Source organism: Columba livia, chromosome 21 (genome assembly GCF_036013475.1).
Source record: "Columba livia isolate bColLiv1 breed racing homer chromosome 21, bColLiv1.pat.W.v2, whole genome shotgun sequence".
NCBI lineage: Eukaryota > Metazoa > Chordata > Aves > Columbiformes > Columbidae > Columba > Columba livia.
In genome coordinates this window covers 2,304,161-2,321,589 of record NC_088622.1, presented here as the reverse complement: position 1 = coordinate 2,321,589, position 17,429 = coordinate 2,304,161, and the positions used below count along the sequence as shown (strand labels likewise).

Sequence of the window (17,429 nt, the reverse complement as noted above, 5' to 3'; positions counted from 1 at the left end):
AAATGATGTCGGTCCTAGCAGTGATTCTCTTGACAAGGAAACCGATGGTTTTTATTTCTGTTACGTAGGTTATATCTGCTCAAGAGCAATAAATTCCTGCTTGATTGCCCAGGTGTTTGCCAGCCAGGGAATCTTCCAGGATGGGCAAATGTTCTTGTGAAAAGGAGGATCATTTCCCACCTGGTACACATTGTATGAGTCCTGTTACACATTTTACCAATAACGTGTGTATTCTTCTTAAAAACAGAAAGCTTTTGAGCTTGTCCTTAATGTGCAAATCTACCAGCAGACTTTTCTCATTTAAAGCCCATTAGAAAGAGAAAAGGCTGAAGCTTTCCTGCCCCCGTTGGGATGGCAAGCAGACTTTACAAACGGTCCACGATGGCAGCAGCAGGTAACTTCTGTTGCATGAAGGTGTAGATTTCAGTTCAGAAGTGCAGCTTTTATCTTGCCTCAAGTTTCAAGTTTTGCAGAGAGATCCTGCTCTTTCTGCCACATTTCAGCAGTTGTTAATTGGGCTGAGATGTGATGGTATCCGAGTATGTTTAGATAAGCAGCCCTGAGGTGGGTGTCTCCCTGTTAGACACATTCCTCAGAGCTTCCTTTCTTTACTTTTTCTTCCTTTTTTTTTCCTCTGAAATACTGATGCTTGTCAGACAGCTGCTGACAGGATGGGGCAAGCAGGTGATACCAAAGGATTTGTGTCATGTGGAAAGGCATGGGAGGAGTTCGGACATGCTGTAGCCTCCTTGTGTCCCCTGTCCTGACACTTTTTTAATGAAATATTTAATTCTTTCCCCACTCTTGGCAGAAAACTCGAGGCGAGGCCTTCGCCTCCCGCCCACCTGCGCCTTCGTGCTCCCGGGGCGTCCCCGTTGCCAAGCAACGCCTAAAATGGCGGCTCCCGCGCGGGGCACGCCGGGAGTCGCAGTTCCGGGACCCGCCCGCTCCTCGCGTGGCCTCAGGGTGCCGGACTCCATTTCCCAGGAGGCACCGCGCACCGGAGCGCTCCGGCACCGGGCTGAGGGAGGGGATTTACCTGCGCGGAGGAGGGCGCAGGTAGGACGCGACGCGGAGGATGCCGGGATTTGTAGTTCCGAGAGAGCGGCCCTTTCGGGGAATCTAAGCGTCACCGGGCAGAGCGGGAACTACAACTCCCAGGGAGCCGCGGGAAGGAGCGGGCAGGGCGCCGCCGGAGGGCGGGGGGTACGAAAGGGAACCTGCCGCCGGTGCTGCCTGGAGGTTCCTTCCTCAGGTAGGGTGGCGGCCGCTTGGTTGGTTCGTTCCACCCGGCGGCGGACCAGCGGTGCGGGGCGGCGGGAGGGACGGAGGGCGGCGAGTCCCCGGGCGTGGCCCCATTGTTGGGGCGGGGGAGGCGCCGGCGGGCAGGTGAGGCGAGCCCGGGGCGGCAGCGGGCCCGGCCGGCGCTGTGGGGCGCGGAGCGGCCTGTGCCCCGCGGTGCCCTGGGGCGTCCCGGGGTGCAGACGGGGGTTGGGACCGGCCCCGAGCAGTGGGCAGCGGCGGCACCAGCGTGTTTACCGGGGAGGGGACAGCGGGTCCCCCCGGGCGGGCTTGGCGTGGGGGGTGAACCGGGGACAGTCACCCCAGTCCCCCCTTGTCCAGCTTTTTAAGGCTCCCGGTTCGTGTGATGGTGAAGCACCGTGTTCTCCATATGCCTCTGGAAACGAATCGTCTCTCTCTCTGAATACAACTTTGGATATATTTATTTTGTTTTGTTTTCCTAATAAACACACTCAATTTGCTACAGGTTTTGGCAATCTGAGACTTATTAGGGTTATGGGTGTTTGTTGGGTTTTTTTGGGCTTTGATTTGGTGTTTTTCTTCTGCGTAAACTTAATGCAAATATATAGATATAGAATATAAAGTAATTTGGGTTGAAGGACCTTCCCAGCTCCCCCAGTGCCCCCCCTGCCATGAGCAGGGACATCTGCACCAGCTCAGGGTGCTCAGAGCCCCGTCCAGCCTGGCCTGGGATGTCTCAGGGATGGGGCACATCTAGAACACTGTTTTTTGGGGTTTTTTCCCCACTGTTTAAGGGGAAAAAACCCAACCCTAACCAGGCCATGCATTTGTTGAGTCCAAAGCATCTTTCCCTGTTGCGTATAGCGACCAAATCACACCAATATTCATTTCTGCCCTCAGTTTTTAAGGCTGCAATGACCGCAGAGTGTGTTACTGCCAATTTTTTGTTGACTGAACACTCTATATTGGTATTAACTAGTGTTTGCTCTAGGCGTGTTGCAGGTATGTAACTGCTTTTGAAGCAAAGTTTACCTTGCAGCAGGTATCCTCATTGTCTCAAGCAGAAGGTGTGTGGTTTTAATTGTTGGTTGCTGGCACGTTACACAATCATCTTGATGTCAGGGTAGAGATAGCAGCTCCTTTCACGGAAAGCTGGAAAAACAAGTCCTCCTTCAGCTTTGATTTATAAAAGCTGATTCTAAGCACAATCCGTATCTGTTCTTCCTACTGTGCAGGTTTATTGTGAAACAGCTGCAGCATCAGTGAGAAATTAGCAGTAAACTACACACCACAAGCGTTAAGATGCCGCGTTCTCGTTCGTGCCTCTGAAGGAGCTGGTGAGTGAGAGTTTAGGCCTTGGCAATTCTGTTGTTTGTCAGGCTGTATTTTGACCTTTCCATTTTATCGTGACTAATTCAAGGTCATGTCAGAATTAAGAAGCCTTTGGCAGCAGAATGAGTGTGATATAGTTTCAAACTCTCATCTGCTGAGTGAATTATGAAACTACCTGCAATTTCGGCGGTGTTTCTTTTTGCTGTCGTCTTTTTCCATGTACCTGAAAAAATTACCTTGCTCAAACAGCGCTCCAGCAACACTTGAAGCAAGAAAGATACTGATAATGCAACGGGAGTAATAGATACACAGCTATACGTATGGAAAATGTAGATGTGAAGATGCATTAAAGCACACTCGCTTCTAAGAGTGGGAGGAAAAGGTCGTCTTAGTGTTCGTGAGTTGTTTCTGTGCTTTTTTTAAAAGCAACCAGAGGAAGAATTCACATAGTGAATCCTGCCGTGTTCAGCTTATGTGTATTGTGGCACTTGAGATGCAAGTTGACAGTGATTTGAGAGTTGCTTCAAATGTGAAGCTCTGGTGTGAAATACTTGCTTTAATTAAAACATCTCTGTTCTCAAAACTGTGTTGGCATCTTGAGCGTAAATATTCCTAATTTGGGCTCTAGTTTGTACATGACATTATCTTCTTTTCCATAATCCAAAGAGAGAAAACTCTGCCAAACATGAAACATATTCCACAGGTTTGTAAATTGTTTTGCTGTGGGTGTCTGATGCTGATCAAATGAATGTACTTAATTTAAAAGCTAAAACTTCAGCTACCTTATTCAGAAGCTTGGTTAATATTCATTTATTCTGAATGTCTTGGAGGCCCTGGGGCTTTTTTCTTTCTAAAATTAAAATGATGCTGTAAAATATTGTTCAGGTTGGCAACAGAATGGTTGGGATTGACTTGCGGCTGGGAAGCAGTGAAATGAGCTGCGTTACTTCCGCGGTTTTGTACGAGGAGACCAATTAACAGTGCAAATCCCTGCTTGAATTAACCATCTTGTTCGTAAGTTCCACACTTGGTTTATCCTTTGACTTACTCATCACAAGCTCTTTCTGACCTTGTTGAGGTGTGTGACAACCAGGCTTTAGGAACACTATAGGTGTTTTTCGTATTAGTACATGTAAAGAATATTAAGTCTCTCTGATATCTTTCATGGGCATTACCCTCAAAAAAAGTAGATATTTAGCATTACTTTCATGGCTTGAATGTATGCCTCATTCAGACATATTATTTATATATTATGGTAATAGGCTTCTAATTTTTACTGGCTGATAGAGAATGTAAAGAAGTGGTTCTGGGACCTGCAGTAAAATGTAAACTGAGTAAATATAACACATGTGTAGTATGTTTGGAAGCTGTAAAGCAGCTTGTTCACCTCTGTTTTCATTTTCCTGCAGTTAAAACAACCAAACGACATCAGATATATAGGTACACATACATATATATACAAAAATAAAGCTTAGATATTGTGTCCCTCTCACAGAAATAAAAAATATTGGCTGATGATTTGAGGGCAAATAGATCTCGTGTCCTAGTTCTACTGGAACAGCTGCAGGGCAGATGTTCTCGTTTGTTAGAATCACCAGTGGCTGGGAACAAATGTCTGCCCATAAATGCACCGGTATTGTTGATTAGTAGCTTCATTTATTTCAGGAATGGAAATACGGCCAATATTGAGCTTATGCTGTTTGCATTCACGAAGGGGAGATTCGGGCACTTAGAAGTGGCTGGTTTCACAAGTACTTTCTTGCTTAGCATGACTTGTTCCTGAAAATGAATATTTTTCTAGATAACAAGAATACACTTGTTTAAACAAATGTCTTTTTCATCTGCCTTTTCTTAGTACTCACAGATATTGTAATAATTGGGTATTGACAAAAATCAGTGTGTAGCATCCAAAATGATAAAGAATTTATCAGTACATGTCTTTACTGACTCTATACTCTTTTCCCTCTCTCAGCCAAGAAGCAATATCTCATTTCTAAAGATAGATTGTAGAGAACTGATGAGTACGAAGGCAAACTCTGTGTGTATTCATTTAAAATACACATGTCCTGGGGGTTGTTTTAAGGTCAGACCCGCTGGGCTGCCTTGGGCATCGCACACATCGGCCGCTTTTCCCTTCAGCATCGGTGTCACTTTATTTACATGTGTGTAAATATGAACTGATGAAATCACGGATGCTGCAGCTTCACGCTGACGGACTTGACATCCATCGTTAGGCTTAAATTGGAAGGTATCATGACAGCGCAAGCTTTTTGTGCTCTGCCCGGATCCTCGCTAACTGTACAAATTAGTTGTAGCAGCAAGACTGGGGTTTGGTTTTCAAGATGTTCAGTCCTTGATCTCGGAGCTCTCAGCTGATAGCAGGGAATAATAATCAGTTTGCCCAGCAAGCTGAACTAACCTTCTTTTGAACTTGAGGCAACAGGCTCAGGTAAGGGGTTTTAAAATAATGAATGGAAATTAATCAGGAGCTGCTCAATGATTTTGTTCTTCAGAGAAACAACTTGCCAAGAGTCACGTTAGATATTTTGCAGTCATTTAAAGCGCATCCACTGGGTTTTTATTTAACAAAAATAGTAACGAATTTCAGTTTGTGAAATGAGTCCCTGAAGGGATTTTCCCTTAAAGTTCAAGGCTTTCTTTCAGACACTTTCCTCTTATTAAGCTTTGGTCTGTCCCCATGTTTTATTTATAATATGCCAGCCTGTTTTCCTGGCGCTACCCGGCTGCAGGTGCAGTAGTTCTGAGAACTGGGTATGGCTTCCGACATTATATTCGATATGGAATAGGCAGATATAATAATATTGACATAGGGAGTGTCTGAAAAACAAAGATCCATCATGACATAGCACATTTTAGTTTATCCAAGCAATTTAATGTGAGAAATTTTAGGTTATGTGTGGAGTTACGCGGCAAAAGCGGAGGGTGAGAAAAGCAAATCTCACAGCAGAGTGGCCACAATTTGTTCCTCATTGGGAAGGTCTGTTCTTAGGCAACCCAGAAATACTGCTTATTAACCCACAGACTTCATTAATGCTTCATGACTGTGCTGTCACGGGAGAAATTAATTGCACTATTGCCTTTTCAAAGCGCCATGTGCTCTCTGTCCTGACACAAACTCATCAGAGCTCAGCGCCGCGACTGCGGGCGGCTTATCAGCGGCCGTGCCAGGCGGGACCCGCTCCGGTGCAATCGCATCGATTTGGTTTTATTCTCTCTTTTTCAGATGCTGGGTGTGGAATAGGTCTCTGCGTGGCCCACTTTGGAGCAGACTGATAAGGCTCTTTGTTTCTTAGCAACCACCGTCTGCCAGAAACCTGCGGCTAGAGGGAAAATTCTGAATGTCTCAAATTTGTATCTTGAACCAAGGTAAGTCACTCCTCCTCCCCCCCGGCGTATTTCATTTAAAGGCCTTTGCATCCAAATAAAGGAATGTGTTGGCAAAAGTTCCTTAACAAAGGGAAAGCATAACTTCTCTGTTGTTAATAAGACATTCTAATTTATTTCCCTGTTATTAGCCCCACGTCTTTCCTGGCTATGGAGATGCTGTGTGTCCTTCTCTTAACTAGACTGGTGGCAGAAGTTGCCAGCAAATCTACTGAAACTTTGGTAGGTACTTCACATTTTTTTTTTTTATGCTATAAAAAGAGAAGGATCAGATTATTTTCCTCTCACGTTGCAGGCTTTCTAATTCAATAGAAATGACCTATACTGCTAGCAGTCATTAACTGAAACTTTTACAGCGGGTCGATTTGCTGTGATGGCTGATTGCCTATTAAAGCATCGAATTCTTCCTAGGCTTGTGCTTGCAGGCTAGCAGGGATGCAACTGATAGCGCTTCACACCATGTGGAAAAAGCACTCTGATGATAAAAAAACCCACTTTTCAAACTGCTTGGCAGTTTAACTATGAACAATCCAAAACACGGGTACCCAAAAGTTCCTTTTTCAAATGACAGAGAAGCTCTGGAGCAAATGCTGCTTCAAGTCACAGAAAAAGGTCAGAGAGTAAAATTCTGCTTGCAGGAGTGTTTCAGCAACAAAACTTTTAATTGAAGAAACTGGCCTTAAGCATGTAATGTCTAGATCTTCTGGTTCTTCACTGTAGCCTACGTCTACATGATGCACTAACATTGTGAACTCAGCCCACTGTTTTCAGATTTGACCACTTCTCCTGATCTCGTTTCTCTCACTTGTAAATAGTTTTGAAACTGGCTTTAATAATAATAATAATAAAAATAAATAATAATAATAAAATAAAAATAATAATAATAATAAAAATAAACGACGTGCCTCCAAGGTGTGCAAAGTTATTCTTTTATATGAAATGTTGAAGGAAGAAGCTTTTGTAGTTGTGCCGGATTCCTCTGCCGCGTGTAGATGTTGTCACTTGCAATACAGGCAGCTCGTTCTCTCTTTGTGAAGTTGCTTAATGCAAAAAGAAAACGTTGCAGCAAGTTTTAACGCCAGTTACTGCTTATTCCTCTACGTTCTCTGAAGGCTGAGCTTTTGTGAAGCCTTTTAATAAACTTCAGAAATATGATGTAACTTCTTTTCTTAGGTTTCAGAAACAGAATGCTGTGTGGATATGTTGGATTCCAACAGTTCCTGTCCAGTCACCAACCAGTGCAGTCCAGGTATAGATAGTGTGTCATTATTTAATAAACTTCCAGATAGGTTTTGACAGTTAATACTAAAATACAGTGTGTGATTAATTGGGAAGTGAAACGTGTACGTACTGAAGTCTTTCTTCCTTTATACACAAGGTGATGCTGCTTATGACTCACGAATGTTGTTCTTGCATGGTGAGGAGAATAGACAACCATTAATAAGGTTATTCTTAACTTTTTTATGTAGTCTGCAGATGGATTATGTAAAAGCTATTGTAATTGCTTAAAAGCCCATATAATAAGCATAAAAAGCAAAAATGCCGTGATGTGTATCTAAGGGCGCATTAAGAACTTCAGTGTTGTCTGGTTAGCACAGGATGTCTCATTCTTCCTTATGCCATATGTGTAGAGTTGTTTTCTTCTAAATGGAGTTTAAAAGTTCTTTTGGCACTCTCCAGCAGTAGCAAAAGGGTTTCTTTTTTAATGCCATTCTATTTAAAATTAGAGAGTAAAACCAGAGCCCACAGTAACAAGAGATTTAGCGACTGAAAACTTGGGGTCCACTTCTGGCTTCAGTCATATCCTCATGACGACTGTTAAAGCATTTTAAGCGTATTTTCACTCTATTTTCACTGCTTCGTTAGCCTCTCTTAACTGTTGCTCCATTAAATGCATTCGGTTTTGCTTCTAAATGACCTCAGATATGGTATAAACGATCGTCTCCAAGTTATGGGATTGTGTTCTCTTAAACATTATTATAACTGATAATCTAGCAATATCTTTGGCAGATAAGGGCTTTGATGCTTCCTGCCTGTTCCTGTAGGAAGCCTTTGCTCTTACATCGGCTCTGTTTGTGTTTGGATTAAATGTCAGGTCTAATTTATCACTGTGGGCATTGAATGTGCTGCTTCTCTCCAAGGAAAACCCAGCAGCAGAGCTGTTTTCCAATCAGCACCTTACTCATGGTTTGTTTTATGGGATAATTGATACCAGTTTGGTTCAGGGCTCTACAGAGCTGGTTTTTAGCCAGCACAGTAAGTTTGTTTTTCCTTTAAATGTAGACTGTAATGTGATCTAATAGGAACATCCTCATCTTCATCACAGAATCCCAGAATGTCAGGGGTTGGAAGGGACCTGGAAAGCTCATCCAATGCAATCCCCCCATGGAGCAGGGACACAGGTTCTGCTGCTTTTTTAGAGTTGCTGAGGGTAGTTCCAGGTTGTCAGACGCTTCCCATTTTTCTCACAGCTAAAACATGTGAAGCAGTGAATGGAGCTCTGTTGAAATTGCCCTCTGGGAGTTGTTTGCTTGTAAGTCTTTCTCCTTTTCGGCACTTGAAAGATTATATCTTTCCTGCAATAAACACCTTGAAATGAAACCTTACTACTCATGTAATATAATAGGAAGCAGGAGATGCTTGTAACCAAACGGAGGGAATTTCTGTTGCCTCTTTCTGAGGAGTAGGAAATACCTTCAGTGTCGCTTTTGCTGTTTTCAAACCTCTGTTGTTCTAATTCTGCAGGTTGTTACAGGCGATGGAATGAGGATGGCAGTAGCAGCTGCATTAAATGCAAAAATGAAACCCTTCCTGTTTCCTCTGTTTACAACCTGACCGAATGCAGAAGCAGTGAGTCATTTACCATCCCTTTATTTTCATGGGTGTTTTTGGTACCACCGTCTCTTCTTGCACGTGAGGCCCAGCAAAGACTCTTCAAGAAGGCACCAAATGTTGCAGATAATTTTGCCATCCCTCCCTTCTAAAACTTCAACATTTTCCAAAGTCCCAATATAACTTGAAGCTTTTGAACAGGCAACATAACCTGTGGAATCTTTGAAGTTTAGTTTGCAGAAACTGTGCGGAGTGCGGTGGAACCATTACACAGTCTAGGAAGGGAAAATGCATCAAAATCTTATATATATTAGAGCACCTAATCTGCAAAGCCAAATGCAACATCAAAAAAATCTGTCCAATGTAAGTTCTTAAAATAAAAAGTACTATACAGCAAAATGATTAAACTTACAGGGCTGGGCCTGTATCAAACATACAGTGAATACTGAATTTTGTGGCTGTTTTAATCTATTGTAAGAAAAAGGGGTTTGCTGTGGGCGTTTGCTGGGGACTTCTCCAAAGCACAAAATGGCTCAGACTGTGCTTGAGTTCTTTGAAAAATCCATATTAAGAAGGCTGGGTTAATTCTGTACATGTGCTTTGTTTGAGAGGTGAGAACCACTCAATTCCTTGTTAATATTTTTAATGCAAGAGATAAGAAACTTGATCTAAGTTTCGGGAAATGCACTAGTAAATTTTTTTCTTTTTCGACAAATTATGATACTTGTTGGCTTCCTTTTTTTTGGAATTCTCAAAAGTGATATAAAGAATGATTTTATTTTTTTTATGTGAGAAATCAGAATTCTTACACAACTTCAAATAATTACTGAGAAGTATAATGGCCTTTTACTGAGATGTTCAACAAATCTGTAGTTCTTGTCAGATTTTAACTTAAAAATTCTTTTTGATTACAGCTGGGATCAGAGGAATGAATTTCCAAATGAACATCAGCACCGTAACTCCTTTCTTGCAGAACGTAGGTGAGTAAATACAAATAACCATTGAGTTCAGTCTTTGTGATTATTTGCTGCCTACCAGCCCCTTTGTGACATTTGAAACAGGTTCCCTGTCCTGCTGGAACTGAGGGGCCACAACTGGACACAATATTCCAGGTGTGGTCTCCCCAGGGCAGAGCAGAGGGGCAGGAGAACCTCTCTGACCTACTGACCACCCCCTTCTAACCCACCCCAGGTACCATTGGCTTCCTGGCCACAAGGGCCCAGTGCTGGCTCATGGTCACCCTGCTGTCCCCAGGACCCCCAGGTCCCTTTCCCCTACGCTGCTCTCTAATAGGTCATTCCCCAACTTAGACTGGAACCTGGGGTTGTTCCTGCCCAGATTCAAGACTCTACACTTGCCCTTGTTATATTTCATTGAATTTTTCCCTGCCCAACTCTCCAGCCTGTCCAGGTCTCTGGATGGCAGCACAGCCTTCTGTCTGCAACAAGATCATAAGAAACCTTTTGTTTCTTAAGATATTTACTCTTTGGGATCATAGTACTGTGTATTCTCTACCAGTGGTGTGTCGTCTCTTGACAAGTTCTAGCTTTAGGACACCTCATTTAAGGAATAGAAGAACAATATTACTGTTGAGTGCTGGGTTTTGAAAGTTACATAAAAGAACCATGACAATGGATTAAAAAATTGTGTCTGTTTTTGGAAAAGTAGAGATGGTGGCTTTCCTGCCATCTGGCAGGTGGGGATGGGGAGGTTGTTCATGCGATGAAATGATTATTGAAGGATCTTTGCAAATGTTTCAGCAGGTCTGTCTGTATATTTTAAAAACACAAACAAAAACCCCCAAGCAAAAAAAACCCTTTTTTTTTGTCCTGTGAATATCGGGAAGTTGGTCTTTAGCTTTTATTTAACCCCTATATTAGAAGAAATATCTAATGATTAATGGTCTTGTCTCTCTCTCTCTTTATTTTGCTGTTTTTGTACAGGGGGCCCGGGAGTGGCAGCCTCTCTCATCTTAGGGACATTTTTCATCAGTTTATTCCTAATTCTGTCTGTTGCTTTTTTCTTCTACCTCAAACGTGCCAATAAACTTCCTAATATTTTCTACAGAAGAAACAAAGGTAAAATACCTCCAATTGTCTATTTAATCTCTAAAATTTTGGTTGATACTCCGTTTCTTAATTTTCAAAATTTCTTTCTGTCAGTGTACTGAGTTAATGTAGCTACCGCTGTCTCTTCTGATCATCCAAAGCAATGCAAACTAATGAAAAATGGTGTCCTGCTGTGTGTTCACACTCATTTTCTGGTCTCAGTCTACATGTGCTTTGGTGCATATTACACAGCAGCAGGAGAAAGGGAATGGAATTTGAGGTTCCTTATTGTCGCACGACACATTGCACTGTGTTTGCCCACGAAATGCAGGATTTACTGGGGCTTGGAAGGACTAACTGCCTTATTATTATTTTTTTTAAAGCAAACACACTTCAATTTATTTTTTAATAATGAAATTTATTCTTTATTTTTGCCATTTTGCCGCTGAGAAATGAAGCCGTGTAACTGAAGTGCGGTGACCTGACTTCATGCCAAAGTGATTCCATAGAAACTGGGCACGGAACACAAGGGACGTGCTCAGCCATAGGGCACCCAGATGTGGTGTAGACATCTGGCTCTTCCAGCTGCTTCAGTTTCTCTGAAGTTTTTCCATGTGTCCACTGTTTATTGGTTTTCAGTTTCTGGAGGTGATGAGTGAAGGGTGTGGAAGGTGATGTCTCCATTTTACCCAGTGTTTTGCGTGAAACTGGGGCTGATTTATCACTATCTCACCCCTTCTATGCAGTCCCTTTGAATGATTCCCACCGTCTCCAGCGCAGCGTTTGCTGCATTAGAGCTCCTTCTGTTGAAAGAAAACGCTTTACTGGTTGGGTCTGCTAAACAAATACACCTCCTGTTATTTTAATTCGTGTCTTACAGGACCCAAGCTCAAGCTGGACTGTTGCTATAGAAATAAGCTTAAAAAGAGACAAAGAGGGGGGTGGGGAGCAATACAGTGCCATTATTTGGCTCAAAATCTATCTAGTCATAGTCACTTCATGGCACGTCGCATTTCCAATCTCTGTGGTGACATTTCATATAAAAATATAAAGCAGTAGCTCCCTAAGGTCTAAGTTGGCCGGTGCCACAGGAACCACTGGTGTCCTAATCACAATGGTTGTATTGGAACCTCTGAGTTGCTTTTGCACATGTCGTTGAGTAAATTTACTCAGCACAAGCTTCTCCTTGGGTGTTGAGGTGGGTCAGGAGCTGTCGCGCGGTGACGTTTCGAGGCTGGCGGGACACACATGTCGATCGAGGCCTCGGTGCTTCTCATCTGGCTCCCAGTTTGAACTGGGGGCTCCCTCTGGTCGGCAGGATTCATCCGTGGCCTCCTTTGAAGAAGCACTAGAAACATTCCTCTGGCTGTTGTCACGTCAGCTTTCATTCTGCGTGGGTGACGGTGGCCGCGTGGCCGATAAAGGCAGCGAGCTCTTGCATTAAGGGGCTGCATCTTTCACTGCTCGCTTGTTTTCTGATTGTACTTTTTCTGGTACTTGGCTCAAAGTGCCGTTTTTCCTACTGAAGCTTCTTCATTTTACGGAGATACTGCTGTGGCTACTTTCTTTGAAAGCCAAATAAATCATTTTTGGAGGCCTTTGCAACCCTTTATCTCCAACGAGATTCCTACAGATGATGTGTTTGACTAACGTGATTTCTGCCTGTTCTGATCTGGTTTGGTAGTCTCTGTGACAAAACTATTATTTTAACAATAGAACTATTCTGTTGAACACATATTTTTAGAAAATTAGCAGTTTGAGCTGCCTACATTACTGATGGTTAGTGTCTCTTTCTCTCTCTCTCTCTTTTAGCATCTGTTCTCCAGCCTAGTGAAACAGTAAGTAAATTCCATCCTTCCAATAGGAACAAGCAAACCTAAAACATCGAGTATACAATAATTTGTTTTTAACAGTTCACTAGGGAGCTACTTAATCTGATGTATGAGAGACTGAAATAAAGAGAAAAGATGTTTTTGTCCAAACTGGAAAAAAAGGTGAAAGCTAAATACTGATTGTATGGATTCTATTGAGCTGCTTTCTCCAAGAAGGACTAGGAACACAGTAAATATGATTGGAACCCTGAAATGTTTTAATGAGAGAGTGTGAAGACAAACGGTGCTTTGTTTGACATGATGGTTCTTGTGTTACACAGGCATCCATGATACCTCCCCCAGCTTCTTCAGGTGAGGAACTGTTCTCTTGGTCATGCTGCTGCAAATATTTCACCTGTTGCCTTTCCTTTTGTGCATCTCGTTATTGAAAAGCAAGCAAACGATTTCAAAGTGGGTAATGAGAACACACAGCAAGTCAAAACAACTGGAAAACTCAGTGTGGGATCCGTTGAGGGGACGGAAATCTAATGAGATCTGTCTGGTAGACCTTTTTGATAGGATTTATTGCTTTAATTAATGTAGCTATGCAGTATTGATGGAGTACTGTATGTTAAAATAGATCTTTGACAGCTCCTAAAATAGATCTTCAGCTTCTCTATCCTAATAGAGGCCTTACAAGTAGATGCAATATTTTTTCATAAGTGCTCAAAAATAAATTATTCAGTCTGCGACCTATTTTCAGGATCGGAATCTTCCTGACAGTGCTGAGTTGGCTCATCTTCAGGCTTGCTCATTTGAAGCTTATCAGCTTCTCGGAACAAATAACACAGATCATTTGGAATATGCCCTTTTGCTTTTGTGTGGGGTGTTTTAGGTTGGCTGGTTTTGGCAAGGTGAGTTTTTAATACATGTGAAACTTGGGCGGAAATGTATTTGGCCAAGGCAATACAGTCAAATCTCTTGTCTCTATGCTAGCTCCATGTACTTTCAAAACAACGACTGACTTAAAGGTGAGACAAACCAAATCTTCCAAGAACTTAAGAAATAATGGCCTTTTGAGCTCAGCAAAATTTCTGGCCTCTCTTCTCATGTATGCAGAGGCCTTCTTAATCAAGATGGTATGATTAAAATGTCATTTTTATCAATGCAGTCTTTAACTTTTAAACATTTTTTTGGTCTGGCTGTTAAACCAACAGCCAGTGCTGCATGTGAAAAGTCTTCGTTCCCTTACCTTATATTATATGTCTGTTTAAAAAAAGAAAAGTACAATTGTGAGGGTTTTGTTAGGGCTGAAACTGGAAAGCTTCATCTACTGTAAGCACTTGCAAATAATGGAAATGACACTTGGTAAAGAGTGTTTTATTGATTAGGCTGTTAGAAGCTTGTTTAAAAAGCTTCTGTGTGGATTTTTGCTACACCAGCTCTATGTAGGGTCTTCGTGGTTTGTTTTGGGGCTTTTTTGTGTGTTTTCTTTAGGTTTTCTTCTCTTTAAGCTCCAGAATGACTTGGGTCACTCGGGAATTATTGGCTGGCATGTGGTGTTATGAATGAACGATACAGACATGGTTCTAGAGCATGTGCTAATGATGTTTCTGTGCCCACCGTTGCAGTTCGGAAGCCGCGATACGTCAGACGGGAACGGTCGCTCGTCACGTCTGCATCTGCTGCTATGATCCCTCCTTCCGAAACCAGGGTCAGCAACGTTTAACCTTCATTCTTGCCTGGGGACTTGAGAAGTGTGCACAGTGTCCAAGAAACTTCTCTTTCTGAATTCACTGAAGTGCCAGGAAAGCAGCCGACCTAAACACAAGCCAAATCACCGTGTCAAAGCGTTTGTGCCAAAAGTTAACAGAAAAATGAACTAATGCAGAGATGCACAGGCTCCGTCCAGTTGGATGAACCGCTTTGGTGATTCTTGAAACGCACTATTGCAGCTCTGTGGTCTCATTTGTCTCCTACAAATGATGAGTTTCAAAGTCTTGAAAGAATCTGCCTTTCTTTGGTAGGCTGCCAGTTTTTGGCGAGCTCTTCTTCCCGTGTTGTGATGTGTCGTATGTCCCCAGAGCTGAACGTCTCAGTGCTGAACCCAACACAAAATCCTGGGGTTACTCTAGGACGCGGACTTGTCGAAGGACCCACTTGTCGATGCCAACACTAAGTGCTTTAATGTCGTAGGACAATATAACAATACTTAACATGCGGTCTCCTTTTGAAGCAAAAAAAAGATGCCTCCTGGAGCATCCTCTTCAGCCTGTGACGTAGCTGACCCTGGTTTTTAACTGTGAATCCAGACCCGCTCTCCACATGCTGTGGTTCTTGGTGCTTTGAAGGCTGCGGTCAGTATGGGTCTGATTCCAAGTGTGGGAATTTGTTGGGAAGCTTTTCCAATTGTTTTAAAAGCAGTCTATGGAAAAGATAGACTGCGATGTCTGTCCTGCAAAGGCTGTCTCCGAGCATCCTTCCCTTGACACGGCAGTTGAAGGGAAACCAACATTTCTGCCAATGCAATAAGGGGTTTCTTTGGTCAAGCCCTTGGTTAACGCGCCTGCCATCTGCAGGCCAGCACCTTATGACAGAGCCTAACCAGTATTTCCTTGCTGAAAGTGCCATCCCCACCCTCAGATGCTTGTTCTTGCCCACCTGGTGCCATAGCTGTTAAATAATTGTTTTTCACTGGATTATCCTTCACCAATTTTCTTTTCCCTGGTGCGGTTGACTCTGAACACAGGTATCACCGTAATGGGCACAGTGGTTCAGGCACAGGAGTGGGTGACTGGGAAACAAGGGCAAAACCTGCGGTTGCTAAATCGGTGGAAGTGTCACTGTCACCATATGTGAAATTCTAACTATGCAGCTCGTGCATTCCCACCTACCTGCATTGCTATCGCCTGGTTTGGTTCAGCTGGCAACTGCTTTACGGGTCTGTGCTCCTAAAATAAAGTACTTGGAAGCTCTTGAGCAGCAGCCCCTGGCACGAACAGAAACTGGAACAGTCGGTTCTCTTTTTTTGGGAAAATGTGAACAAATCTGTCTTGAGCTGACGTGACACCCATATGGAGAGTCCAAGCCTTGTGATCCAGATTCCCTTTTCCCTGTGGTTAAAAGCTTATTCAAAGCTGAAAGATGAGAACTGGCATGGGAGGAGATATATTTGTCTTATTGACCAGACCTGCTTTTATGTAATTTTCGGTGCGGTTGTATTTACTTTTTTGAGAACTCTTGTAGCATCCAAACCAGCCAGGGCAAGACTGGGGAGAAAGAACAAACCGTGAAGAGACCCCTGTGCCAAAAAAAATTGCTGTATGAAGAAACTTAAGATCTATTCTAATGATAAATAGATTTGTTCGTTCTACTGGGCCAAACTGAAGACAGCACACGATGGCGTTTTGAGACCCTTCGGCTTTCAAGATGAAATGTGCTTTGTCGTTCGTGTGTTCCCAGTTCAGGAGGTGGCAGTTGAGTTTCTGTCGTTTCGATGTCTTTTTATCTCCGTGCTGCTGCGACTTCCCACAGGTAGAAATCGTGTCTGGAGGTCATAGGTTTTTCCTCTACTTAGTTGCTGAATATTTTCCCAACCGCTAAGGAAAAGGAGTAACTATGCAAACAATGCCAAGAAACTGCACCTTTTGGAAGCAGGGAGCTCCTGCTTGCCAAGCCGGCAATGATCGTGCTTTCTTGTATGCTTAGTTGCTAATATATTCTTTCTACACATAAATTATTGGCGGATCACTCATGTCGTTGGGCTGTCTGAACCCTTTCTTATCCTGAGGTGTGGATTGTAACTGAGTTTCAAGTCGAGCATCTATTGCTCCAATGTCTGTGCAGTGGAGTTTTTCTCCATGCTAACATCTCTCTTCCCCTCCCAGCCAACTCTTTGAAATACAGCGGATATTTTTACTCTTCTTGTGTGTTTCAGGAGCTGTTAAGCTTTTGTTATTGCTGTCGGACACAGCGGATTCCTGGTCTAAACAGTTTCTCGTTCGTTTGCACTGTCAAATTGAATATAGAATGTGGTGGGTTTGTTTCCATCTCCCCTCAAAATAATAAAACATAACTATATATATTTTAAAATTTGGCTTTAATGAACCCTGATATTTAATGTATTTGTATATTTTTAAATTGTGCCAAAATAAACATATTTGAGCTTTTTTTGTAATGACTCTGGAAGGTCGTTCGTGTGTTTCCTTTGCACACACAGAATGAAAGGGGCAAAACGAGCACCCAGAGCAGATCCTTGTTGCAGCTCATATGGTGTGTTACCTCCACCAGAACTGGAGTTAAAGTCCACAATGGTCTTACCTGTAGTGGTGTGAAAATCACTCTTTGGCAGGGAATGTAGCTTCAGTAAATGGCAGAATTTAATTTACTTGAATTGATTTCAAGGAAAAGAGCAGGAGTAGCAAGAAAATTCTAAAAGAGGAAGGTGATCATCAGTGCCAAAAGTACCAGAAGTTGAGATAATCAGGATAATTTATTGATTGAAGTGATGATGATGATGGTCTTGGTTCTGGGGGTTTGGATATCTCCCTATATCTGACCTCTGATTCATTTTAAAGGTGTGTTCTTATTCTTCTTTCCCTTCCCTCCCTGAGAATGTGGTGCTCTTAGTGTCCTTATTTCTTATAAATGTGTCTTGTTCTTAACTCCAGTTACCAAACCAATCCATAATAACGGGAGCTGAGCCGAAGGAACTTGGGATGCTGAGCCGCGTGGTCTG

General features: G+C 42.8%; 1 protein-coding gene across 4 annotated transcripts; it reads left to right on the top strand.

Moving 5' to 3' along the window:
• The first annotated feature begins 991 nt into the window (after positions 1 to 991).
• Positions 992 to 16,876, top strand: C21H1orf159 (chromosome 21 C1orf159 homolog). Of its 4 annotated transcripts, none has more exons than XM_065037933.1 (12): positions 992 to 1,059; positions 2,499 to 2,600; positions 3,481 to 3,609; positions 5,840 to 5,982; positions 6,132 to 6,222; positions 7,174 to 7,249; positions 8,746 to 8,850; positions 9,747 to 9,812; positions 10,776 to 10,910; positions 12,693 to 12,718; positions 13,033 to 13,063; positions 14,323 to 16,876. In XM_065037933.1, the coding sequence occupies exons 5-12, from the start codon at positions 6,151 to 6,153 to the stop codon at positions 14,418 to 14,420; spliced, it is 609 nt and encodes a 202-aa protein (XP_064894005.1). In that variant the 5' UTR covers positions 992 to 1,059; positions 2,499 to 2,600; positions 3,481 to 3,609; positions 5,840 to 5,982; positions 6,132 to 6,150; the 3' UTR covers positions 14,421 to 16,876. The 4 variants fall into 4 exon arrangements, with proteins under 4 accessions (XP_064894005.1, XP_064894006.1, XP_064894004.1 ...); XM_065037932.1 differs by lacking the exon at positions 992 to 1,059 and adding an exon at positions 1,123 to 1,255; XM_065037934.1 differs by lacking the exon at positions 3,481 to 3,609 and having other exon boundaries at positions 1,019 to 1,059.
• Positions 16,877 to 17,429: the final 553 nt, after the last annotated feature.